At 38.4% G+C, this 26659-nt stretch overlaps 1 protein-coding gene across 1 annotated transcript in view; it reads right to left on the bottom strand.

Moving 5' to 3' along the window:
* Positions 1–26659, bottom strand: part of OTC (ornithine carbamoyltransferase) — a 56356-nt gene that overhangs the window by 10547 nt on the left and 19150 nt on the right. The window contains exons 4-7 of the mRNA XM_008579578.1: positions 24405–24492; positions 8063–8216; positions 5814–5936; positions 6–59 (exon numbers count right to left, since the gene is read on the bottom strand). Coding sequence (XP_008577800.1) covers positions 6–59; positions 5814–5936; positions 8063–8216; positions 24405–24492 — 419 coding nt within the window. The remainder of the gene's footprint in view (positions 1–5; positions 60–5813; positions 5937–8062; positions 8217–24404; positions 24493–26659) is intronic.

Here is a 26659-nt window from a genome sequence, read left to right on the forward strand (position 1 = left end):
CATACCTCCTTGGCGTACTGCTCTGCCAACTTGGTTATACTAGGATCCGGCTCATAACCCTGCAGGAGGAAGAACTGAACTATTATTTAGGCAATTTTATAATATGTTTTTTATACATGCATTATTTTCTTTTCATGAATATTCCCTCTCTCCTTCCTTTTTTTAAAAGATGTAGCCCAACCGTGTTCAGTAGAATATGAATTTTACATCTAGAATTTCAAAGCTTAATAGTGTCTTTTGGAATTTAAAAAGGAAACCAATTGCCCCATCGTTCCTTTGTTATCTCTAACCTCTTTAGTCGTGAAGGAAAACATAAGGTATGGAGCTTTCTAGCTCTTGGTAGCGCCCCTTCCTATTTCCCTTATAGCTTAAGAGGATTATATACATAATTCCATAAGCTAATACATTTTTGTGAGTCTCTCCACGTGCTGTTCTTTTTTGTCTGAAATGCTATTCCCTTGCCCACTCCATGTGGATCAACGTTTCAGGTCTCAGTTCAAATGTCTCCTCCCCTGAAAAACATCCCTTAACCACTCCAGCTAAATACTAGCAGCCACCCCCAACCCCCATCTCCCCTACACACAAACTTCTTTTGCATTCTCCAGTAAGTGTTCTGGATGCAGGGGAGGGGGGGACTCCCTTGAGGCAAGGAAGGTGCCTAGGGCAGAAAATTTAAGGAAGCACTCAAAAAAATTTAAGGAGGCACTTGTTGTTGTGAAAACACAAAGTTTACACCCTAGGTGCCTCACTTGCTCACCCTAGTCCCAACTCTGGGTGAGGGGACATGATAGGGGGAGCTAAAGCCCCCCGTGCTATTCCAGTCCCCCAAAGTAGTCTCCCTGCCTTCATCTTCAACCTCCAACCTGTTGTGTACACCAGCAGCAAGAACTGTTTTTTTTTTTTTTTTTCCTGAATCCTTTGATGTTTACTACCTGTTTCTTAAGTCAAAGCTGATTAAGAGCATCAGGGCTCCTCACCAACATCCCCTGCTTCTGTCTCTTTTAATTCTTCTCAACATCTTGCTGCAGGAAAGCCAATCTTATTGTCATCCCTGTACACATCGTGCCCTTTTCTGCTGTCACAGCCTTTCACTCTTGAACAACCCCCCCAATAGTCCCCTTCTGGGTGTCTTCATCAGAACATGCCAACTCCTCAAAACTCGACCTCCTCACCTCCAGACCCTCCATATGGATATGTTGTCAGTTCGAACACCATAATTATCCTCACCTTCCTCCATCCTTCTCATTTCCCTGAATTCTTAGCATTTATTATGAGTTGATTTTTATAAAGTTTCAGTGGGGCATTGTGCCGAACGTTGTGGTATGTCCCCCCAGATCTCCCTTCATTAATAATCATAAATAAAGGACTCATTCCCCTGGCTGCTGGAGGTGCTGCCAGAAGATGGCCTTCAGCCGTCAGCCCCTTTTGGGGACTGCCTCAGCTGCAGAGAGCTGCCTCACCCAAGGACATACACCCTTCCAGGGCAACCCACAGTCAATGATTGATGGACAGAAGGCTGTGAAAACCTGACTCCCTCTGCCCAACTCCGGACACCTCTGAATGTCCATCTCCATTATGGATCCAAAACTTTCCATGAGGTCGGCCAAGACTGCTGTTGGGCCTGCATCACAGCTGATATTCTCCCTCTGTCTACTTCTGCTTCCTTTCCTTCCTTTCCACAGTTGTCGATTTCAAAGGCATGCGCTAATAAGCATCCTGCACATCCTATATGCTAAACTCTGTCTCAGAGCCTGCTTCCTGGAAAACCCAACCTGCAACAAACATGTCCAGGTTTATTTGTCTGAAATTGTGTTTATTTGTACATGATTGTCTACCATACTTCCTTCTCCCACTACAAAATTCTTGAGAAAATAAACTACTCGGATGTTGATCTTGGCTGCAGATATTTTAGCAGCTTTGCCACTCTCAACTAGCCATGAATTCTGGAGCCCTGTTTATAGGGGTTTGGAGAAAGTGATTAATAAAGGATTGCTAATTTAGTAACTAATGTTGTGAACAGTCATAGGGGTAAATATAAACGAAGAGAGTTGGATATTACCCTAGATGACTCCTGCCCTGAAAATTTAACCTTTCCTTTGGAAAGCAGATTTTATACTCCCAAACTATAATCATTCTTAGAGAAGGAATCAGTAAATACTTAGAGAAACAACAGAGAGGTTTGGAAATTAGAAAATCACCCAGCCTTGCACGCATTGGGCCATGACTTAGAATACAGAGAGAAATTCTTCACGCACATCTCAGCTTTCAATACTAAATCACTCATTGGCCTTTATATAAATTTTAAAACCAGAGGAAGTTGATTAACAAACCCAGTGCAGTCTGAGTATTCACTTAGAACAATGTTAAAATCATCACTATCAGTAGTTTGTGAAGCAATTGTACAGTCATGGACAAAATTATTTTTTCTTTTTTTGTGTGTGTGTGTGTCTGGCAACGGATCGCAACCCTCAGTGTCGTGCCCGTACCGGACCGGAACCGGCAACGGGATCGCAACCCTCGGTGTTGCGCCCGCACCTCGCTCAGCCAGTGAGCGGGAACCGGTCTGTATGTGGGATCCGAACCCTCTGCGGGAGCGCCGCCGCGCTCCCAAGCGGCGCACTGTAGCAGTGCGCCACCGGGCCGGCCCAAAATTATTTTTTCTTGAACATGTAAGTTATTCTTTGTTGAAGAATAAGGAAATGAATTGATTATGGCCTTGGAAACTTTTCAGTCTAATCTCCTAGCACTGTCTTTAAAGGAAATACGTCTACTAACAACTGAAGACTTACAAATTGATGGAAGAACATTTATACTATCAGACTTCCCAGAAGAATTTTAAAAATCTTACTCCCACCAGGATTTAACTGGGTTTTAGTACTCTTTATCATTTAAATTAGTTTCTGCATAAGAACAATACTGGAATCACTCTATAATATTGGAATTTTTTCCTTTGATGGTAATAAAACATCTTTGACATGCAATAAAATGTTTAAGCCATATATTTTTTCAATAGAAAAAAGGCTTCCCAAAAGCACCTTATAGCAGGGAACAATGTGTGTTTTAATTACGTTTTATCTCTAAAAACCAAATGCAATAATAGTTTGTGTTAATGCAGAGCCTTTCTTCAAACTCTATTTGTAATGAGAGCATGCTCACCCTTCCCATAAAATGAAGAGCCACCTTAAGTCCCTGTGATCTGACCCTTTATTTCAGTTCATGCTGAATAAGAGAATTATCTGTTGTAAGGTTCATCTCTCTGAGTCCCCCAAATTTACTCTAATTGGATGGCTTCCAGTACATGCTGTCACATATGCCTGATATTTTTTCTATGGCAAGTGTACTTGGTTGAATGGTGTTCTCCAAAAATTCATGTCTACCCAGAACCTCAGAATGTAACCTCATGTGGAAGTAGGGTCTTTGCAGATCTGATTAGTTATGATGAGGTCATATCAGATTAGGGTGGAACTAATTTTAATATGACTGCTGTCCTTAAAAGAACAAGGACATTTATACAGAGAAACACAGACACAAAAGGAAGACAATGGAGGCAGAGAATGGAGTGATGTAGCCACAAGCGAAAGAATGCCCGGGACTAACAAAATGGGAACAGACAAGGAAGCACCCTCTCCTAGAAGCTTTGAAAGGAGTGTGGCCCTGCCAAACCTTCATTTCAGACTTCTGGTCTCCAGAACTGTGAAGGAATACATTTCTGTTGTTTTAAGCCACCCAGTTTATGGAAATTTGTTATGGCAGCCTTAGGAAACTAAGACATCAGGATGCATCAACCCAAACTGGTTCAGCAAGAACACTAAGAAAAGCATGTGTTGTTTTATTTTGTTTTGGCAGGATGCAGCAGGTGATGCTGGTGCTTTATCCACATGCCCTTAGAGGATCCCTTTTCATGGCTTTTGCTCCTTCCTCCAATTTCAATGTGTTTTTAAACACCTAGCACTTGCAGCTCTTCTTCAGAAGACAGCCCTCAGGTTAACGGGCTGCTTTTCCTGCCCAAAGTGCCAGGGGATTTACCACTCTCCCTCCCCTGCTTCCCTTGACCTGGTTCAGAAGGATGAAAGCCCGCCTTCCTCATCCCAGGTTTGGGATAACTCTGAGGCATAACTTACACTCCAGAGCTCACCTGTGGGACCACCTGAAGCCACTTTCTGTGGGACTGTGCCTGACATGGCAATGGGGTGACCAAATCACCCTGGTTTACTTGGGACTTTTCCAATTTTAGCACCAAAAGCCCCATGTCCCTGGAAATCACTCAGTCCCAGGCAAACCAGGATGGTTGGTTACCATAAATAGCACCCTAGTTTGGATTCTTCTCTTTCCCTGTCCTTCTCCCCCCAGTCCCCTACAGGTCTTTCTTAAAGGTACTTCCTTGATAAAGCACCTGTACAAAAATCTCCATTTGGGGGTATGCTTGTGGGGAACCTGGCCTAAAACACTAGTGGGGGGTGTGTGAAAATTGCATGAGAGACTCAAGGATTTGAGTAATTCCTATTGAAGAAATTCAGCTATTAATCTGTGTTCCCAGTGGTTGGCAAATAAACATCTCAAATTCAAGAAGCAGAAGCAGGAAGAAATTTTAAAGCATCACATATTCACCTCTGAATGCCTTGCTTCTCAGAATGAGCCACAACAGTAACTACTGAGATAGCAGCAAACACATGCTTGTTTAGAAACACACTGGTGCACGATAATTGTGAATAGTCACCTCTTAATTAGAGGGTCAATTCTATATTTTATCACAAACCAAGATTTTGTTTCTGAAATGATTTCTATTTAGGAAAAATTCTCCTTCAAAAGACACCTGATAGAACATTAGTAGCCAATGAGATACATAGTGGGGAAAATAATTCAGTAGAAACTCGGTATTTAAAATGTTCTATGGGCATCCCTCAAGGCTGATTTGTGTGTCTCTTGTAGGGTTAACTTTTGCCCTCCAAAAGGCCTGTTTATTCTGTATGCGCCTGGGAGTATCTTAACAAAGGGCCTTACCTAGGGGGATCTGCACATTTTTTATATTATATTTATTTATGCATTTATGTTATTATGTATGTAAAACATTTACATGTTAAGAAATTCAAACCATATAAAAGGATATACAGTGAAAATAAAGGCTCCCTCCTACCTCTATCCTTCAACCTCCCAGTTCCCCTTCACAGAGGCAACAACTACTACCAATTTATTGTGTATCAAAAGGGTTACATTGGCCCTGGGAAAGAAGTCATGCTTCTCTACATTCTGTGAGAGATGAGCTGTATGGTAGAAAGTATTCAGGGGTCATCTCCACAGCCTTGTGAGACTCAGATTTAAAAAGTTAAAGGGCCCCTGGAGTTGAATTTTGAAACAATAAGCTGGTGTAGATGCCACACTGTGACCTTCACATTGGATTGACATTTTTCTACCAAACTGTGGTATTAGAAAAACTACAGCATCGTTCCATTTATTGGGAATTCTGTGCTGTCAGGATTTCACTGCTTTCTTCGGCCTTTGTGGTGGTAATGCACAAGGATGCCAGTCATCATAACGGCTGGTAACAAGACATTCAAAGGGATAATTTGGACATGCTTTTAACACAGACTCACAAAATGAAAGTCATCAGCCAAGACTCTCTCTTATTGTAAAGATGGGAAATTGGGCTCTCAAGAGGCCAGATAGCTATTCAATAATAGGGCAGGTAATATAACCTACACTTGGTGGCCTCACCTGTGCTCTCCCTGAATGGAAGAGAACTTTGTTTTCACTAAGTAACTGCAACTATGGATGACTTAAGAGGGAGTTAGTTTCAAGGCAGAAAGTTTCCCTACCTTTGGAGTAGCTGCCTGAAGGTGCATCCCAAATTTCGCTGCACTCATCATGATGGAGTGCAGGATGTTGTTCCCATCTCCGATCCAGCTGAGGGTAAGACCTTTCAGAGAGCCGTAGTGTTCCTAAAAGGCAAGGGATGAAGAAGATTAAATCTGGGAGGAAATCCACCTGTGTGCAACAATTATTGACATTAAAATAAAGGAAACTGTCTTTACTTCAATTTTAGTGCTTTTTGGAACGGATAAACTACTAAGTGTTTTTGTTATACACAGCAATTCAATAACATGAATGTATGATAATAAAACAATAGCAAAAAGTGCTAACATCTTAAACAAAGACATATGATCTTGTATAGATACTCAGATTTTTATATATTTCAAATCTGAATCTTAATTCATTCATTCATTCAACAAATTGAGTACCATCAATGTCCAGAAACTGTCCTTGGCCCTGGAGGTATAAAAATCATTGCTTTTATGGGGATTACATTCATTGGCATGAGAAAGGGAAATACAAAGCACCTGTAACAGTATAGCATGGTGGCCCTGAGCATGGTCCCATTTAAGTAAAGTTGAGATAAATGCCCAATAAAACTCTTGGCCGTTTATAGATATAGGCATGTATAGTTAAATTATAAACACGTGCTTGGGAATTATAAATACAAATATCAGGATAATAACCTCTTTGTGGATTGGGAGGGAATAGGATCAGGTAGAGTTACACAGTGGGCAACTCTGTGTAATGTTTTATTTAAAAACAACAAAGAATTCTGAAGTAATTACTCCATCACATTAAGATTTAACAAAACTGTGTAGTAGGTACATGGGTATTTGTTTAGTTTTTCTTGAAATATCTGTAGGTTTTATGTATTTTATATATTTCTTTTTTTTTTTTTTTGTCTTTTTCCGTGTCCGGCAACGGATCGCAACCCTCAGTGTTGCCCCCGTACCGGACCGGGGACCGGCAACGGGATTGCAACCCTCGGTGTTGCTCCCGCGCCTCGCTCAGCCAGTGAGCGGGAACTGGTCTGTATGTGGGATTCGAACCCTCGGGTGGGAGCGCCGCCGCGCTTCCCAAGCGGCGCACTATCCAGTGCGCCACCGGGCCGGCCCTGTATTTTATATATTTCTATATTTATAATTATAAGATAAAAAAGAGAAAGGCTAAGGAATTTGGAGATCACAGAACTACTAGGTAGTTAAGCTAGGATTTAAATTCAGGTCCATCTGATTTAGAGCCCGTGCTCCTTATTAGCTGCTATTTATTCATTCAGCTCCTACGTTGAGTATCTCCTACATGAAAGCATTGCACGAGGTCCTAAATGGGACACTATGATGAATAGGAAAGTACACTGTCCCTCAATGAATTTATAATCTAATAATGATAAAGCCCAGGGGGAAGTATTAAATTATCTGTTATATATGTAAAGCCACACCTGCACTCAGCCACTTTGTATCTGACATTGTTGTATCATATTTTCTGCGTGAATTTTATCCTAATCTCCTAAGATCTCCATTTTGAGTTTAACCTCACATTTAAATGACTGTAGCTTATTCAAATGGGGAGGAAGATGGGCTATCCAGTTTGCCCTGTCTCCTCAGAATCTTCCATGGACATAGAAACCATGGTGTTAGGATTTCAAGTGGCAATACCATGTTGATTGGCTGTGGCAAATCAAAAGAGATCATTCTTTCAAAGTTATTCAATTTCTCAATTCAGGGGGACTTGAATGGCTAAATTTCAGCCTCAATTCTATAAATTCTGCAAGTTCTTTACTCATAAACAACCAGTTTATTAAAATGATAGAAAGTGTCCACCCTTCCAAAGTGGTTAAGTAATTAACCAATTTGAATATTCAAAGCACCTGTCTCCACTCCCCAGCCATAGTCTCTGATGTATGTAGGGTCATATAAGGTTTGTCTATTCAGTATGCTGCAGCATTCCCTGTTCATCCATTGTGTTAAAAATATAGTACTAAAAAGCAAAGTGATTGCAAAAACAGGGGATGACAGAGGGACTAAAAGAGGTTTGGAACAGGGTTGAGAGCAGAAGGATCTTACTGTCTGTTTTTAACAGTGCCCTGTTTTTTCCGGATATGTAATATGCAAACATAGGCTATTATTCTTTGTCAAGATGATATTTGAAAATAAAACACCAATACCGTCATTTAAGTAAGTGGTTCTACTTAAAGCTAGTCAGGAATTATTTGTTGATTTTGCTCTTTTTTAAGGCAAAGAAATAAGCCAACCTGGAGTGTGAGGTAATCAGCCAGGATCTGGATAGGATGGTATAAATCTGACAACCCATTGATGATTGGGATGGATGCTTCTTTAGCCAGATTGTCCAGATCTGATTGTTTATACACTCGAGCCAACACTGCATCTGTCATGCTAGACAACACACTGCGGCAAACCAAGAAAAGATCATCTAAATTAATTATACTTAATAATTCCTTCTTTAAAACAAAATGTTAGACAGTAATAAGAAATGCTAATAAATTAGTATTCCTGCTGAGGTCACCCTCTCTCCAGGCTGTTCCCACCAGATGACTGAGCATGGCAAGGGGACTAGAACTGAGCCATTCCTGCCTGATACAGGATCTCTCTGATGGGCAGTCTTTGCTCTGGGGCTCCCCATCAGTCTGTCTGAGACTTTGTCAGGGCTGTGGTGTCTGAGAGCTGTCTGAGGCTCTCCCTACCCACCCCTTCATCCTTCCCTTCTCCTTCCACAGGGACCAGACCTGCCTCCTGGTTTGAAGGCTCTCCCTGCCTACTCCTGCTTCTTTGCGCCTTAATCTATCACAGGTGTTTTTCCTCAGTGTCTTGCAGGTCTAATCTCATCTGGCATATGCACCCTGCTTCTTAGTGTTCCTAAACTGTTACAGCCAACAATGAACGCTGGTGCTTATAAAATTCAAAAATCGCTCAGAAAACTACTTGCCCCCAGGAACTAGAGTATCAAAGATTGAAAGCCATATTCCTATAACAATATTTTCTAGACTTTCAGATTTTTTTTCCAAATTTCCATAGATTTATCATACTTGTCTTATCCAAATTTTCAGATTTTATGACTCAGCAAAATTTCCAAAAACATATGGAGATTAACATAAAATTCCCAGCTCTTTGTTTAGGAAATTAAGGGCATGAGAAACCAGCAAATAAACAGCTATGTTATTACCCTTATTTAATAAAATACATTTTTCACACCAAAAAAGGTATGAAGGACATAATATCAAAGAATGATCCTTAAAATTGAATTAATTTAGCTTTATGAAACTCATTATTCTTATTTTTATTTTACCAATTCTGATGGAAACTTCTCCATAGCAGGGTATCAATGGGGGAATCAAGATTTGGAAACCACTGCTCTGAACTATCTAAGCACATTGTATATTACACTTAGAGAGAGGAGAATAAAAGAGTCACTTCAGTTTCTATTGAAAAACAAGTGATGTTGGTTAACTTTTGACGGTGGACTAAGACAAGTTTTCAAATTTTGCTACACGTGAAAATCACTTGGAGAGTTGTAAAGTAAGGCAAATCATAACTAAAGCCAAAACGTTTCATTATTTTAGTTATACTAAGTTTCCATTTATATTGTCAGAGCTAGGGCTCAGATCCCCCAAACCCATTGTACAGACTGGGTCCCCAGACCCCTCACACACAGGTCCATGCTAGGTAATTGGGAAAGATTCCAGGAGCTGTTGGTAGATGACACGAGCTCAGTCCTCAGCTTCCTCAGTGGCAGCAGCTTACAGGTCCGGTAGCTTACAGGTCCGGCCATGGCAGTGGCAGTGGACTTGCAGAGGGTCCCGGGAGCACTAGCAGCTGCAGCCTCTAGCAGCAGCGGGGGCATCCCAGGGATGGGAGGCACCATGGATTAGAGTCACTCATCCTTATACTTAAGTCGATAACCCAGGACACCTGGGTGCACATGCGCACTTACACTAGACAATAACCAAAGAAACCTGAGCACATATGCCTATTTACATCAAATGCTCAGCAAGATTCTGAACATCTGAGGGGCCCTGACCATTTTCCTATATTTTCCCAACAAGAGTTTTTAAGGCTCTTGATGCCTAGGCCATACCAATATTAATTGTCAGAAAGATCAGAACCTTTAAGGGTGGGGACTAAGGATCAGTATGTTTAAAAACTTTCCAGGAGATTCCAATGTGCAGCCTAGTTTGAGAAACAAAGTTCTCACCTTTCTCCTCAGATCAAAAGCATCAGAATCACCTGTGAACTTATTAGAACAGCAGACTCTCAGGCACTGCACAGATTTACTGTATCAGAATCTGCATTTTAATAAGGTCTCCAGGTAATTAGTTTACATATTAAAATTTGAGACAATAAAAAAGGAGTTGAGGCCATGGTATTTTTTAAAGTACCATTCATTCTTTTCCTACAATCCTAACTAGGCAAAATATCAAAGCTTCTGAGATGGTAGTCCACAAAGACAGAGGACTTTGTTTATAATCTCCTTGGCAGGTAGTGTTCTCTAGATCAACTGAAGGAAAAAAAAAATCTCAAATCCTCTGAGAAAAAAATAATCCACTGCCTTTCATAAAGGCCCCCCCCCCCACATTAGTGTAACCAGCTACCCCGACCTATCTGATGCCCTAAGGCAATGGTTCCCAAATGTGGGTGTGTATGAGAACTAAGTGAAGAACTAATAAACTACACAGGAGCCTAGGCTCCTGAAATAAAGTATGGCCAAGGCCTTTGTACTTTGACCAAATTCTTCAAGTGATTCAGATAACCTTCCAAAGTTTGAGAACTGCTGTCCTAAGGCACAGGAAGCTATGTTAAGAAGAATTTTAAATCTGCTCCCCCTTTCTTCAATGTCTTTATTCAAATCCCCTTCCCAGTACAGATATACTGATGCTTCATACTATAAGAATTTGGGCTTCTAACTCTATCATGGAAAAGTAACTTAGATGATGGTAGATATTTCAGTAAGGTCTATATTATAACTAATTATTAATCCCCTATTTCAAAAGAAATAGTTAATTTTATGACATCTAAAAAGCCTATGAGAGAGAGAGAGAGGCAGAGGGGTAATTAACCCAAGAAGTCGAACTTCAGACTTCTTTAAACTTGTATCCATTTCTAAAGTATGTAGAGATAGGATAAAAAATCAGGACTAACATTGCAGTTGACTTTCTGGAATCTCATAGTTAGAAATGCAGATTTGACTTGTACTACTCTCAAATCATTTTAAAGAGCTAGGATCATGGACTGCCAGCCTCTTATGGTTTTCATGAAGTTTACAGTGTGTTGTTGAGTCTTGCTAGATTTAGTGTGTGTTACATGTGAACATTATCTTAACTTCAAAGATGAAGAGGCCAAAACCTTTTAAAACTTGGGAGTAGTCAGAACAAGGTTAGAGCAAGGAAAGAGGAGGATGAAAGAGGTAAACAGTAGTGGCACAATTGGAGAAATCAATGACCTATATGCATAAATCTTTCAAGAAGATTGAAAAAAGATAGTTGTGGTTCCATCTCTTGAACAAGTCCTCATCCTAAAAGGTGCTGAAGCAAAGCAGCCAAAGGCAAACATGCATTTACTTGTTCTCTGTATAATATTGAGTTGGTATCCCTAATCTCTATAGTGCAATTTCATGGGAGAGTGCTTGGTTGATTTTATTGAGGTTTCCCAAGACCCCTTAGAACAAAGGTTCTCTACCTTGGTGGCACATTAGTATCACCTATGGAGCTTTGCAAAACCCTAATGCTGTATTCTGACCTTCGGAAGGTTAAATCGTAAACTATCGTGGTGGGATCCACATCCATTTTAAAGCTCCCCAAGTTATTCCAATATAAAGACTAGGTTGAGAACCATTGTCCTAGAAAATAGGGGTGGGGGAGGTGGAGTGACAGTGGCACAACTGGTCAATGTAGAGGAGGAAAGTTTTAGTAGTTACTGAAATCCCATACTATAAGGAAAGTAAGGGATAACAATATGACATGCTTTACTGGAAAGAACGAGATCTTATACACTTAAAAAAAGTATTTTCCTTTCACATCAGTCAGTACAAAGAGCAGTCTTATGACGGCAGCAGTAAGTGTAGTCGTTTCCCCCTTCAATGCTTGCAAGCATCCCTAGTACCCAGATTTTGGTCTCTGATATTGTTCTATAGAAGAAAAAAAAAAAAAAAAAAAAAGGACCAGAAAGCATTAGAGGATAAAGTCCATGTCCTTAGGCAGGATAAAATCAGAATAGATCTGTAACATTGTGTTGTTGCCAGGAAACGAGTGATTTTAAAAATAGCAGGGGCACTGCTACAAGGAAAAAGAGTCAACTTAAAGGAGCTCCTATTTGTCAAATTGTGATCATTTTACTAAAAATCATTAAATGAAATAGGTTGTGCTTGTAAAAGGCCATGATGCTCATAAGAAAAGAGTTAATCTAAAGAAATATAATTTCTATAAAAATATAATTGTAACATCAAAGAAGGGTGAATATTACCATATACATTTAAATTTATTTACTTAAGTAGAAAAGTGTTTATATGTAACTGTATGGATACAGATAGATATTTCATGTTTTTTTGGTAAGTAAGTATATTTCTGTTCATTAAGTATAGATAAGTATTTTTAATCTGCACAAACCATAAAGAATTAACATTATTTGTAAGCCAATTAGCCCTAAAAATAGTAGAAACTGTATTTCGAATGGACAGTCCCCATCAGCATTTGTGATCTTATATAAAAGTCCAGAAGTTAACTAGCACGAGGTGTCATATACAATTTCTAATTAGAAAGACAATACAACCATTTATTCCAAAATAATGTCTTAATTAACTGTCCTGAAAAAGAATCTAAATTTTTAGACTCACTTTCCTGTTTTTCGGAATGAAATATTTTGATGACTCAACTAATTATAACACAATGCCAATAACAAAGTTGTATGTCTTTAGAAATTGAAATCAGGCCAGGTTAATATATTCTAAAAACATTTACAATGGGTTATGTAGTGCCAGAGATTAAAAACAAATGAACAAATAAAACTTAACACCTTATCTTCTAAATTTCTGAAAAAAATCAGATTCTACATGAAAGATAGTAATAAGGATTCTGTGGTAAACTGAATAATGGCCCTGAAAATGTCCATATTCTAATCCCCAAAACCTGCAAAGATGTTACCTTACTTGGCAAAAGGAAGTTTGCAGATGTGATTAAATTAAGGATCTTGATACGGGGTAATTATCCTGGAGTGGGCCCAGTATAATCACAAGAATCTTTATAAGAGAGAGGCAGAAGGCCAAAAATGAGAGAAAAATGTTACGATGTTGGCTTTGAAGATGGAAGAAGGGGCCACAAGTCAAAGGATGTAGGCAGCCTCTGGAGATTGCAAAAGGCAAGGAATAGGATTCTCCCCTGGAACCTCCAGAAGGAACACAGCCCTGTGAAGCCATTTTAGGCTTCTGACCTCCAGAACTGTAAGATAATGAATTTGTGTTGTTTAAAGCCACTAATTTGTGGTAATTTATTAAAGCAGCAATAGGAAACCAATATAAATTTTATGACAAAAAGTGAAACCTATGTGATAAAAAAAATATTCAGCTAGTGGTCAGCAACCTGTTTAATTCACCTTAAATCTAGGAACCAGTTCCTACTAACCAAAATTAAGTGTTCAGCAACCCACTTAAGCTGCATCACTACCCTCCTGAGATAATTATTTTTTCTTTCCAGTCTGGTAAAATTATATAAACCCTGAGAAGGTATAAAATAGTCTCTTGTAGAATTCCTGACAAGCCAGTAATGTATAGGATTTTAAATTCCAGGACCATACAAGAATAAGAAAAAAAAATAAAATTCAATCTATAATGTTAATAGTATTGTGCCCAATTTTGTCACAATATTAATCAACTCTAATCAATGTGGTATTTATGTGTATTTTTTCCTTTGTAAAATGTTTAGAGCATTCAGGAAAATCTGAAATGCCAGGCTTATGACTAAGTTAAATGTTTGAGAGCATTTGATTGAGTTTGCAATCAATGTTTATACATTCGAGAAAATTTGTTTTGTTCATTTAATATGCATTTGATTTGTTGGTTGTATAAGTAGTATGTGAATGTTTAAAGCAATGAAAACTTGAACATGCAACAGAATCAACAGGAGGGCTTGTTAAAACACAGTCGGCTGTGTTTCTGATTCATTTGGTCTGGGTTGAGGCCAGAGAATTTACATTTTTGAAAAGTTCCCAAGGGCTGCTTATGCTGCTGCTTTGGTGACCAGGCTTTGAGAACCAGTGATTTAGAAGAATATTTGCTATCTTATGTTTAAAAGAATTCTGAATGTTTGATAAATTCATTTCATAGGGTTAATAGATTGGATTGTAAACAAAGGACAAAGGATAGAGAATATTCTGATAGGCACAAAAAGCCTCTTGGACATTAAAGCATCTATGGGCAAAATGGAGCATGAAAAAGCTTGATAGAAAATACCACTTTAGTCCTCTTTTAGCCACAGAAGCTGCAGGTAAAATGGAATCCAAGGATATGGGGGTGGAGAGGGAGTTAGGGGAAGCCATTCCAGGGTTGTTTTCACATTGGAATCACTTGGGGGAACAAAGATATCAAAGACACTTGACAATTATTTCATCTTATTTAGTCAGTGATGTTGGTTTTCTACTTCATGCTTAAAGTTGCTATGAATCATGGAGAAATCACCATTCTTATTCTTATTTTTCCAAGCTACTAAAGATCTTAAAAATGAATAAAAACAAACCTTTTCACTGGAAGCCATGACAAACCTGTAACTACAGCTGGACTGCAGGCGCATTAACAGTAATCTGGGCTTTATATTGTTCTCCATCAATTTAAAACCCCAGCTTTAAACATTGTAAGAGCTTTATTATATGTGCTGCAAATGAAAGGTTGACAACTGAACGATACTTGCTGGTTCTGTAATGACTTTTCATTTTGGCCTCTTTTCATTTCCATCAAATATATAGAGTTCTGCTAGCCTTCCGGTGGATTCCTGCAGCTTTGCAGACAATCATAGGCATCTGCCAAAAATGGTAGCAAAAAAGCTTTTGCAAAATCCAAATTACCCAAATTGAGTTTCACACATATGCCAGTTTGCCCTGGATGTTTAATAGCCAAAATTAGGAATTTTCAAAAACGATTAACAAGTTAAAATATTTATTTAACTTATTTTGCCTAAATGTCTAAAATGTGGTCTATTTCCGCCCATCATCTCTTTTTCTACTGTTTAGAAAAAGGAAAGGCATGCCATAGGACTTTAAATGGAAAGATGGTTCAGGAGGTAAAATGTTAACATTGAGTATTTCTGGTTGGCTGTATCTGTGGCTCTATCTATGTTTTTATCTCTTAGCAGTTTCTATCAAAAGGAGTATAACTGAAATAACCAGAAAAAAAATATCATTCAAGAAAGGAAATTTCTCTCAAACATTATTTTGAAAGTAATTGAAAATGGATAGGACTTTTTAGAGCAATGACTAATTCTTGGCCTTGGTGAAGAAATGTACAGGATAAGTCTGGTAACATCTTGTCATACCAATAAGCACGGGAGTTATCAAAGACCAATAGAGTTAGGTCAAAATGACCCAACTTGAACACAGATCACATTGGCTCAATATGGGACAATTTGAGCATCAGTAAGAATAATAACTGTAATAAATTGAAACCTTCGAATATATTAAAATGCATGAGTTTATAAAGATACTAAAAAACAGAAGAGCATTAAGAGTGATAGCAAGACCAATTTCAATTCAAATTAAAGGAACTCTCACTCAGATTGTATAAACTCTCGATCAGAACAGTCAGACTACATAAAAATGGAACAAGCTAGCAAGATAGCTCACTCAGCATGTAAAGAGCACCCAAATACTGAATATTTTCTTCCTTTATTATTTTTTTTTTCAGTTGCACTGAGAATGAGCCCCATGTGACTGGTGCATGCAGATCAAGGCCCTAGAGGAGACATAGGCTTTATCCCCAGTATAAATTGGTCAAGGGATAAACTCTCAGACTGAGTCTCTCTCCAAAAGGGAGAATATTTGAGCTCTCTGGAATCTCTACACAGGTTAGTATTTTAGTAATATCAATATAGGAATGATGAGGAAGCAAGATAATACCTTCAGCAAACCTAGATGGGGTCTTCTCAAATGGGCTGGTATTAAAAGGTGTCAAGTATGTTGAATAAATTGCCAAACTCATTTTATTAATGAAGGGTTATATAATGATCAGATTATTATGGCTTAGATGTTAGATCCCAAGTATGAAGACCTCATAGAAAAATGCGTGGGGCATAATGACATTCATAATGACCTACTCAAAATGTACTGTAGGAAGTTCAGTGTTGCATCAGTGCAAGCTGTCTAGGAAACCACAGAGATGGCCAGAATCGAGTCATAGCTTATCCTGAGATTGGGTTAGACTATAACTTGATTCAACAAACATTACCTAAATTTCTTCTTTATGCCTGTTCTTTACAAGCATGATCTCATTTATTCTCATATAACTCATTGAGATAAGCATTGGTATCTCCATTTTGCAACTGAAGAATCTGAGATGTGAATTCAACCAAAGCCTGACCCTGCTTAAAAGCCCTCTTTATACTATGGCATACTTCCTCTAAGAGACTATATCATAATTCATATTGTGAGAGACTAATTTACTGGTTGGGTATATATTTCCCATTAGGTACCAATATTTTCAAACATTTTGCCAAGAAACATATATTACCTTTTTTGGTCTTAATATCATTGGTAAAAATACCTTAATAATAGCATTCCAGCTCTTTAAAACATTCCTTTGAAGATGGCAACGGTTCACTCCTTTTCTTGAGGACTGTGTCTCACCCACAAATCCCCCTCTTATCTCCATTATCTGAGGTATCAGAATGACAATGATGAGAAACCATTCCATATTGCCACAGGGACATGTGAATATGTCATTGTAGTGGGTCGAATGGTGTCCCTCCATAATTCATGTCCACTTTGAAACTCAGAATGTGACCTTGTTTAAAAGTAGGATCTTTGCAAATATAATTATGTAAGATTAGGTCATACTGGAGTGGGGTAGGTCCTAATTCCAATGACAGGTGTTCTTATAAGAAGAGGAGGGAATACACAGAGACACAGAGAGAATAAGCTTAAGAAGAGGAGGCAGAGTTTGGAGTTATGCAGCTACAAGCTAATGAATGCTAAAGATTGCTGGGAGCCACTAGAAAATAACTGTGGTCCTGACATCACATTGATTTTGGACTTCCATCCTCCAGAACTGTGAGAGAACAAATTTCTTTTGTTTTAAGCCACCAACTTTGTGGTAATTTGTTATGGCAGCCCTAAGAAACTAGTATAGTGGTTTATGCTGATTTTCCTTTCTACTAGTTTTGCATCAGCAGAACACACTTTTAGTAGTCACTACCATTAGTAAATTATGTCTACAGGGAAAGTAATTAGAGTAGAACGATGTTACATTATTTGGTTTTATATGGAGCTTTTCATACACATGGCTCCTGAAGCCGCATTACTAAGTACTATATTAAAGTGAAAATGACTGTGAAGCTATTATGCACCTTTCAATGGTGCACTCAGAGCATTAGGCATGAACAGCTGTCATTATAGAAGAAATAGAAAGCCTTAAACTGGAGTGTTATTGTCTCACTGCTGTTGCTAAGTTCCATCCGATTCTAAATTTCCAAAGAATCAGTGATCTGAGTCATGCTAAGGTGTCACTTCTGGAGTCACATGTAAAACAACAAGCCCAAAGCAAGAAAAAGATAGAATATCAAGCTGTTAACCCAGGTAGAGCACCAGAACATTGTCAAAATCTGATCAGTAAATACCCTCAAATCTGAAGCAAATTTATCTGAATGTATATGTTTATGTTTTGTGTTTTCAGACATATTAGGGGGTAAAAAAGAGTTGCTAAGAGAGACTCCTCAAAAGAGGGAAGTGAGCAATAGGGTTGATTTCATCCAATGGGAGCCTGGGCCTCCAAGGATTGACAATGAACCAAGGAAACAACTGAAATCTTAAGGCTGTCTTACCACGATACACTCCCTTACCAGCTAGAGTGTATCTAGGTAAATGAAATTTAGCAAAATTAATAATAGAGATGTGAACCTGACTGTGCAGAAAAGAGTTAACACAGCAGCCTTGAGATGGCTATCTTCTGAAGGCCTGCTTACAAAGTTGGCCTTTGGCTGATATCTGGGAACTTGGACTTCAAAAGGATTTCCATCATTCCGTGAACTAAGTGTGCCTCACCATGCCTAAACTGCTGTAAACAAACTACGATTTATACTGAATACCTGCTTTCATTGTGGGAACCTGGAATATGGGTTTGTGCTAGGCAGAGGGTGCTTATGTGACCAATCGGTCCCCAATAAAATCCTTGGGAACTGGTTTGCTGGGGCAATTAAGCGCATCCTGTGTGACTCCACTGGGAGAGGACTCTTGGAAGCTTGTACCTGGTGTCCCCCAGACTTCCTTCACCCCCTACACCTTTTCTCTTTGCTGATTTTGTTTGGTATCCTTTTGTAATAAATCTTAGCCATTAGTACAACAATATGTTGAGTCTTGTGAGTCCTCCTAATCAATCATCAAACCTGGGGGTGGTGTTGGAGACCCCTGACACACCAGCTCCTCCAAAATATCAGTGGACAGCTCCATCTTGTTGCTCCCCTTCATTCACTTTCAGATTACACAATGTTCAACTCAGACTTAGCTAAGGAGAATTCCCCCACAATATTTTGTACAATGAATAGGTTTTATTATTGTAATTAAGGAAGAAAAGAGGAATACACTTTTCATCTCTTTAATTGTGAAATCTTCTTTGGGATCTTCTGTATTAGGATCTAATTTTTAAAATCTTGCTTAACTCTAAATGTAAGATTTTCTGTTGTGTTAAAAATACTTAACGTGAGATCTAAAAAGCTTCTGCACAGTAAAGGAAAGGATCAACAGAGTGGAAAGGCAACATACAGAAAGGGGGAAAATATTTGCAAACCATACATCTGATAAGGAATTAATATTAAAAATATAAAGGAACTCCTACAACTCAATAGCAAAAAAAAAAAAAAAGAAATCCTATGAAAGAAGTGGGCAAAGGACTTGAATAGATATTTCTGCAAAAAAGACATACGAATGGCCAACAGGTACATGAAAAGGTGCTCAACATCACTAATCATTAGGGAAATGCAAATCAAAACCACAGTGAGATAACACCTCACATCTGTTAGGATCACTATTATATATAAAAAAAAAAAAGATAGCAAATCTTGACAAGTATGTGGAGAAATTGAAAACCTTGTGCACCGTTGAAGGTAAAATGGTGCGGCCACTATGAAAAACAGTATGCAGATTCCTAATTACCATATGATTTGGCAATTCCACTTCTGGATATTTATCCAAAATAGTTGAAATCACATCTCAAAGAGATATTTGTGCTCTCAGATTCCTTGCAGCATTATTCGCAATAGCCAAGATGTGGAAACAACCTAAATATCCCATTAACAGATGAATGAATAAACAAAATGTGGTATATACATACAATGGAATATCATTAGGCTTTAAAAATAAAGAAATCTTGCTACATGACGTGATATACCTGGAGGACATTATACTAAGTGAAATAAGCCAGTCACAGAAGGAAAAATACTGCACGATTCCACCTAGGTGAGGAAGCTAAAGTAGTCAAACTCATAGAAGCAGAGAGTAGAATGGTGGTTGCCAGGAGCTGGGGTGGGGGGAGCAGGAGTTGCTGTTCAAGGGGTATAAAATTTCAGTTATGCAAGATGAATGAATAAGTTCTAGAGATCTTCTGTACAATTCATTTTTATCTTGAATGTGTATTTAGGGGTTTTATTCCCTGATCTGATTTTATTTTTCCTTTCTTTGGTAGGTGAGACTGAAGAACAACCCGTAAGAGTACTTAATTTTTTAAAGTTCAGATTTAAGATATGTTTATTTGCAGATTTTAGAACATTGCTGGCTTTGCTTCTGCTCCTGAACACATCCAGCTTGTTGCTGCCATAAGCTTTTGCACCAGCAGTTCTTTCTGTCTGTGATGTTCTTCCTACAGCTTTGCATGTCTGGCTCTAGCCTTTTGTTGAGTTCTCAACTTAACTGTCACCTCCTCAGAGAGGCTCTCCTTGACTACCCAATCTAACGAAGCCCCCACCTCGCCAACAGATCACCCTGTTTTAGCTTCTACTCATGCTTTGCTTGCTTAGTAAAAGCATCTTTGCTCTAGAATGTATTTTCACTGCAACAAGGATCTTGTTTGACTTAATCAGCATTTTATTCTCAGTGCTAAAATAATGTCTGGAAGAAAAACTAGGCATTCAATAACTATTTTTGAATAAATGAATAATTAGATCGTTTAAACCAATAAGTGACACGTTGGAAATTGCATTTAACAGCTTTCAGGAGACTAGCCCAGTTTTCCTCTTTTTCCCCCCTCCCTTCTATCTTTCTGTTGCTACTTCACTGTGTTTCCCCTCAGGTTCATCTTTCACCAACATGCAAGCACTTTTGATTCTACCAGGCCCCAAAAGCAGCAAGACAGATGGAAAAGCAACATGGTCAATGAGTGTCAAGTGTGCACTATTCTCTTGATTGAAAGGGCCAACACTGTCATTTAAACGTCATCCAATCCCTTTGCATCTTGAGAAGTTAAACCTTTACAAAAAGCTAAGAGAGCAATTACTAAGGGTTGCACGGTGCACATCAGCAGTGAATGTCATGGAGATTCACTTCCTTGCCTTTCCTGTTCAATTGCTTCTGTGGAAGGCAGTGGATTTCTCTTGTCTCCAATTTAGATTTATTGAATTTCTGAGTCTCAGCATATTTTACTTGTCAGATATTTTGGCAGATTAAGCAGTAATGGAGTACACAGAAGAAAGTCAAATTTCTACAGTAGCTCTCTACTCCCTTTTCTGACACCCCTCATCTCCCATCCCAGCATCTTCTGGTATTGTTATCCTTATTCTCCTCATACCCTGAGGACTTCCTCCTGCCCTTTTCTAACTGAACCTGCCCTCACACTGCAGCCTTCTGCAATTCTCCCACAATGAGACTATAGAGCTCAATTTTTACCACCAAGCTTACACTCATATTTGTCTGGCTTTCAACTTTATCCAAGGTCTTTATCTCCAATGGCTTGTGGACATTTGTACTCAGAGGTTCAACCTTTAATGCAATATGTCCAATACCTAATCTATTACCTTCTCCCCAGAGCAGAAACTCCTTTTACTTTCCTGTTTCTGTGTGTGTGTATGTGTGTGTGTGTGTGTGTATATGCATGTGTATATATATGCACATTTTAAGAGTAATCTAAAAATCACTTTACCTCCATCTCTTCATCCTTCACAATCAGTTATCATGAAACCATATAAATCTCTTATGAGCTGTTCCTTCTTTACCATCACTTTACTACATCACTAGCTTTGATTCATAGCACAACAGCCCAGGTTTCCTACATCACCTCCTAACTCAGTGTTTCTCAAAGTGTGGTCCAACCACCCTTGCATCAGAATCACTTGGGAAGCTTGTTAAAATGTAGATCCCCAGGCACCTTCTGAACCTTAACCTGCAGAGTTAGAATTTCTGAGGGAGGGGCCCAGAATTCTGCATTTTAACAAGTTCTCCAACATAATTCCCAAACTAGGCTTTGGAATATATTAATCTCTCTGCCTCCCATCTCTATCCTGATCAAAATTACTGTGCATTTGTTCACGCGTAATTTACATTGGGACACACCTCTGTTTAAAGGCCACCACTTTATACCTAAAAGTATCTAAAAGTATTGCATAGAGTTAAAGTGGGCCTTAAGGATCAGAACTTCATTTTACAGAAAAGGAAACTAAGATCCAGAGAAGTGTTCACCTGTGAAGGTCACAGAGTAGATAAGTAGCAGAACTGGGGTTAGATCTCAGGTCTCCTAACTTTCAAGCCATGCAGAGAAGAGTTAACATAGCAGGCCTCACTGATATCTTTGAAAGTTCTGCTTGCAAAGTTGGCTCTTTGATGACATTTGGGAACTTCAATTTGAGGAGGGTTTCCACCATTCCTAGGATGATAACAGTGGATCACTGTGCCTAAAAAATGTTTTAACAAAAAATATAATTTAAGGCAAACACTTGCTTTCCTTTAAGGAGTCTGGAATTTGGGTATGTGCTAGGCAGAGAGTGCCAATGTGACCAGCCTCCAATAAAAACCCTGGGCACTGAGTCTCTAACAAGCTTCTTTGTAGGCAACATTTCACATGTGTGGTCACAACTTGTTACTAAGGGAATTAAGTGTGTTCTTTGTGACTCTACTAGAAGAGACTTTTGGAAGCTTGCACCTGGTTTCCCCTGGGCTGCACCACATTTGCCTTTTCCCTTTGTTGGTTGTCCTTGATATACTTTCACTGTAATAAATCATAGCCATGAATATGACTATACGCTGAGTCCTGTAAGTTCTCCTAGTAGATCATCAAACTTCAGGGTCATCTTGAGGACCTCCTGACACACAAGCCAATGCTTTCCATAGCTTATCTCACTTCTCTTCTCATGGGCTGCATAGCAGAATGGCCTTAAAAAAAAGTGTGATTTAAATCCTGACTTAGTCAGCTTCTAAGCTCCATTACTTCTCTAAGCCTGGTTTCTTCATCTATCAAACTAAGCCAATAATACTTACTTTGCAAGATTTTTACAAAGATTTAGAAATAATAGCCAAGAGGTCCAGGTAGATATCTTTTAAAGAGTAGCTATTATTTTCATTTAGTCTTTCGGGTAAGGTGAAATGATCAGAAGGAACTATATGGATCCAGTTGTATGGACCCATATGTTCATATAACAATGGAACTAGTTATGAAAGGTTTTCAGAAAGTTCATGGAAAGCTTGTACTACCTTTTAATTCTTTTTTCACACAAAATTTTTGAATGAAGTACCTTAGTATGTGTACTCAGAAGGTCCCAGTCATGTTGGAACTTGTGAGCAGATTTTCTCGGGATCTATGAAAAGCTATTCTTAATAAGGATTTGCAGTGGGAATTGTGTGAAGTGCAACCACAGAAAAGAGCATGTTTATTATACTCATCCTCAGCTTTCGACCCATCCTTGGCTATTTGTCTCTTGTTTTGGGGGTCCTGCTCATGCCACTGATTTCTGGACTCTCACCTCTTTCTGGCTGCCTGTTTAATTCTTTCCTGGACACTCAGCTATTCCTCTAACTGGACTCTTTTCCAACCACTAGTTCATATATGACTCATTACCATCATTTACCTGGTCCTTTATGGAAGATCCCTACAGAAACTTCTATACTGAATGTGTCTGGCTTCATTTCTTAATAAGCTTGCAATATTTGCTTTTGAATAAAGCATATTTCACTTTTGTGGAAGCAGAATTATTAGGCTAATTTAATTCCATTCAGTGCCAGCATATTTGGAAGAAAAACTCACTTATATTTATTTATGTCCCTATCATGCAAGAGATAATCACACTTCTTAATACTATCATAGTTCCGTCTGAAATAATGCAACTAAAAGGTTTAAAGAAAAATTATTTGAAATCTCTTCAATGAATCAAATGAGGTGAATTCTTTAGTATATACTAGGGCACTTGCCATAAAAAGCAGACAGTGTCTACAAGGAGTTACTTTATGACATATCATTTTGAGAAAAAAAATCATTAGTCTTCTCTATTGAGAGAAAAATATTTAACACAGACATTTGCTCTGGGTTTCTCAGTGAGACATGACATAGTGGTGAGAGCATTGCATGGGGACTCAGGAGGCCTATGTTGGGGTCCTACACTATAATATAGTGGATAAGAGCCTTTCCCCCCTCTCCTTTCGTCTAGGTGGGGGCAAGTAACTAGTATTTGCAAATGAAATGTGAGTGGAACTGACTGTGCCATTTCCCTGCTAAAGTTGCTTCGAAGCAAGCATACCTTGTCCAGGCTCTCCTCTCCTAGGTACTGGCTGGATGTTGACATCCAGGGTGACTTTAGAGATCACATCTTTAAGATGGCAGAGCCAGTCTCAGCCAGAGTCCCTAAATGACCACATAATTTAATAATCTGTCCTTTCCTCTTACCAATCAGGAATGTCTGCACTATCTCAAATATCAATGTCTTAATATTTTGAGATTTTTATGTTATAGCAGCTAGTATGTCTCTAATTAAGACATTTCACTTCTTTATGCCAATCTGTTTGGATTGTTATAAGGATTAAGTGAGTTAGAACAATGCCTAGCACAAAGTAAATAATAAATGTTAGATATTAATATTATTACCTACTCTGATACTAACTAGTTATGAGTTATTGAACATGTAAATTTCCCTGGACCAACATTTTCTCAACTGTTAAATGTAAGAGTCAGGCTTGATGATGTCTAAGTTTCACTAAGTATAAAGTTTAATAATCAGAAGGCTCTTCAAAGAATTGCTAAGAAAAAATGATCTTAACCCATGGAAAGCAGCCAGAGGAAGAGGGAGAGGCATTTAGAACACCAGATAAAGAGATAAAGAGAAAAAAATATTATTTAAAGAGAAGCATGTTTTCTTTTTTGAAATTTATCCACCAGATTCTGAAATAAGCTTCGGAGAGAAGAAAAGATTTACAAACCGAGCTGTGTCTGTGAGACTTTCATTCACACCCAGATGAATATCTTGTGTGGTAAGAAAACAAGGGTGTCCTCCCAGAAGAGCAAAGCCTACAATAAAAGAAAAAGAAAAAAAAAAAGTATTTTGAAAAAAAGAACTAAACAAGGAATTGGCACCATCTCAACTGAAAAGTCAAAATCTTTAAAGCTCTCCAACCTTTCTGATAGGGAATTCCCAGACAAAGCAAAACGAGGAATTGAAGGGAATAGATGAAATTTTGTGCACAAGCACTTAACTCTCCTTCAGACGTGTACTCATTTCTCCACCCTCTTGTTCAGGACCTGGAAATAACAGGGCATTTTTCCCTTTTGGGGGCTGTGCTTGGTTTAGATTCTTTAAAATATATGAAGACGTCCATCCAGGAGAATGGAAAAATAAATTGTAGTATGAATATGGGATATCATGGATTACAATGGAATACTATTCAATAATTAAAAGGAATAAACTGCTAATACACACAATATGGATGAATCTCACAAACATGCTGCATGAAAGAAGCTAGACACAAAAGAGTAGATACTGTATAATTCCATTTGTATGTCACTCTAGCCTAGGCAAAACTAACCTAGAGTGGCAGAAATTAAAATAGAGGTTGTTTCTGGAGCCTGGGAAGGAGCATTGGGGCATTTTCTGGAGTAACGGAAATGTTTTACATCTTGATAGAGTTTTGGGGTTACATGGGTATATGTATTTGTCAATATGGAAATTGTACCTTAATTTTTATAAAAGCTTGAAAATAAAATAAAGTAAGCATTGAGTTGGTGGTTTGAAGTGACTAAGAGTCAGCAAAGTTAAAGGGTTACTCTACCATTTTCTTTATCCTCCAGCCAGGACAAAGCTAAGCATCACTCACGCATTACCCTCACTGCTTTGCAACCCTCTGAGCAAGTGAGATTATTGCAGATACCTGAACACGTGAGGATGCTTCCTGCCCTGACCTCACATCATGTTCCATTGGCCTGAGGAGGATGACACACAGAGGGCTCTGTTCCAAGTCACAGTTAAATTCTGTAGGCATAAGCAGAGCCCTTTTATCACAGTCCCTAGAGCAAAATTATATGAAACGATGATGTCCAATCAGAACTTTACTACCCCACTTGAGACAGGTTCACTGAGCAGGCTTTCTCCAGTACATAATTAAAGGAAAATAAGCATAATTACAAGACAGAGACTTGTCTGAGGAACTTTGCAAACATTACCTTTCTCCTCCTTATTGTAATGTGCCTGACTTATCTTTTGGGAAATATACAACAGTCACAATTTGCTAATACCATCTGTTTCTCGTGAAGGAGGAAGAAATTATTAATTGCATGGTAAATTGGGGGGTTAGGAATTTTAGACCCATGAAGGGGAATTTGACTCAAGTTCTCACGAAACACCCCATTGAAGCCTTAACACAATTTGCATATGAACTGGTATTAGATGATATTAAAGAAATCATTATTTTTGCTAGGCGTGATAATGAATTGTTGCTATAAAAGAAAATGCTATTTTTTTAGAAGTCGCAATAGTTTGCGATAAAATGTCATAACTTTAATTTACTTTAAAATACTTCAGCGACAAAAATAAATACACAAATGAAAGACAGCAGCATATTAATAATTGTTAGATTGATGTAAGGGGTATTAGTGTGCTCACTATGCTAATCTTTCTACTTTTCTGTTTATTTGAAACTTTCACAATAAAAAGTAAAAATCAAACAAACCCACAACAAAGCAGTAGTCCTTATTTCTGTTACTGTATAAAATGAAATAATTATAGTCTAACTGCTTTATACTTAAAAGTGTTCTGATAAATGGTTTTTAATTAGAGGCCACTATGTTCTGATCCTAGCAATGAGTATTCATAGAGCGTGATCAAGTGCTGGCACTTTATAAACATTCTTCCATTGAATTCCTCACTCTGAGAAAGTGCACAGTAGATATCATTAGAGGAATTTTATAGAAAGGGGTTCAGAGAGTCAATCTAAAAATTGTGTAAGACTGTTTTTAAGTCCCTATAGCCTTAGGCTTTGCCATACGGGAGCCAGCCCCTGAGTCAACCCACATTGTGATCTACAAAAACAAGATAGTGGAACTGGACGCTGTCTTCTTCATCTGCAAAATAAGACAGTTTGCCTAAAGTCCTAAGATCCCTTGAATATCTGATATGCTTCCTACGACACTGAAAAAACTGCAGCAATCAGTGGAGAACTTTCAGAAGCCACCACATTTCCCT

Source organism: Galeopterus variegatus, unplaced genomic scaffold (assembly GCF_000696425.1).
Source record: "Galeopterus variegatus unplaced genomic scaffold, G_variegatus-3.0.2 Scaffold1915, whole genome shotgun sequence".
In the NCBI taxonomy this organism is placed as follows: Eukaryota; Metazoa; Chordata; class Mammalia; order Dermoptera; family Cynocephalidae; genus Galeopterus; species Galeopterus variegatus.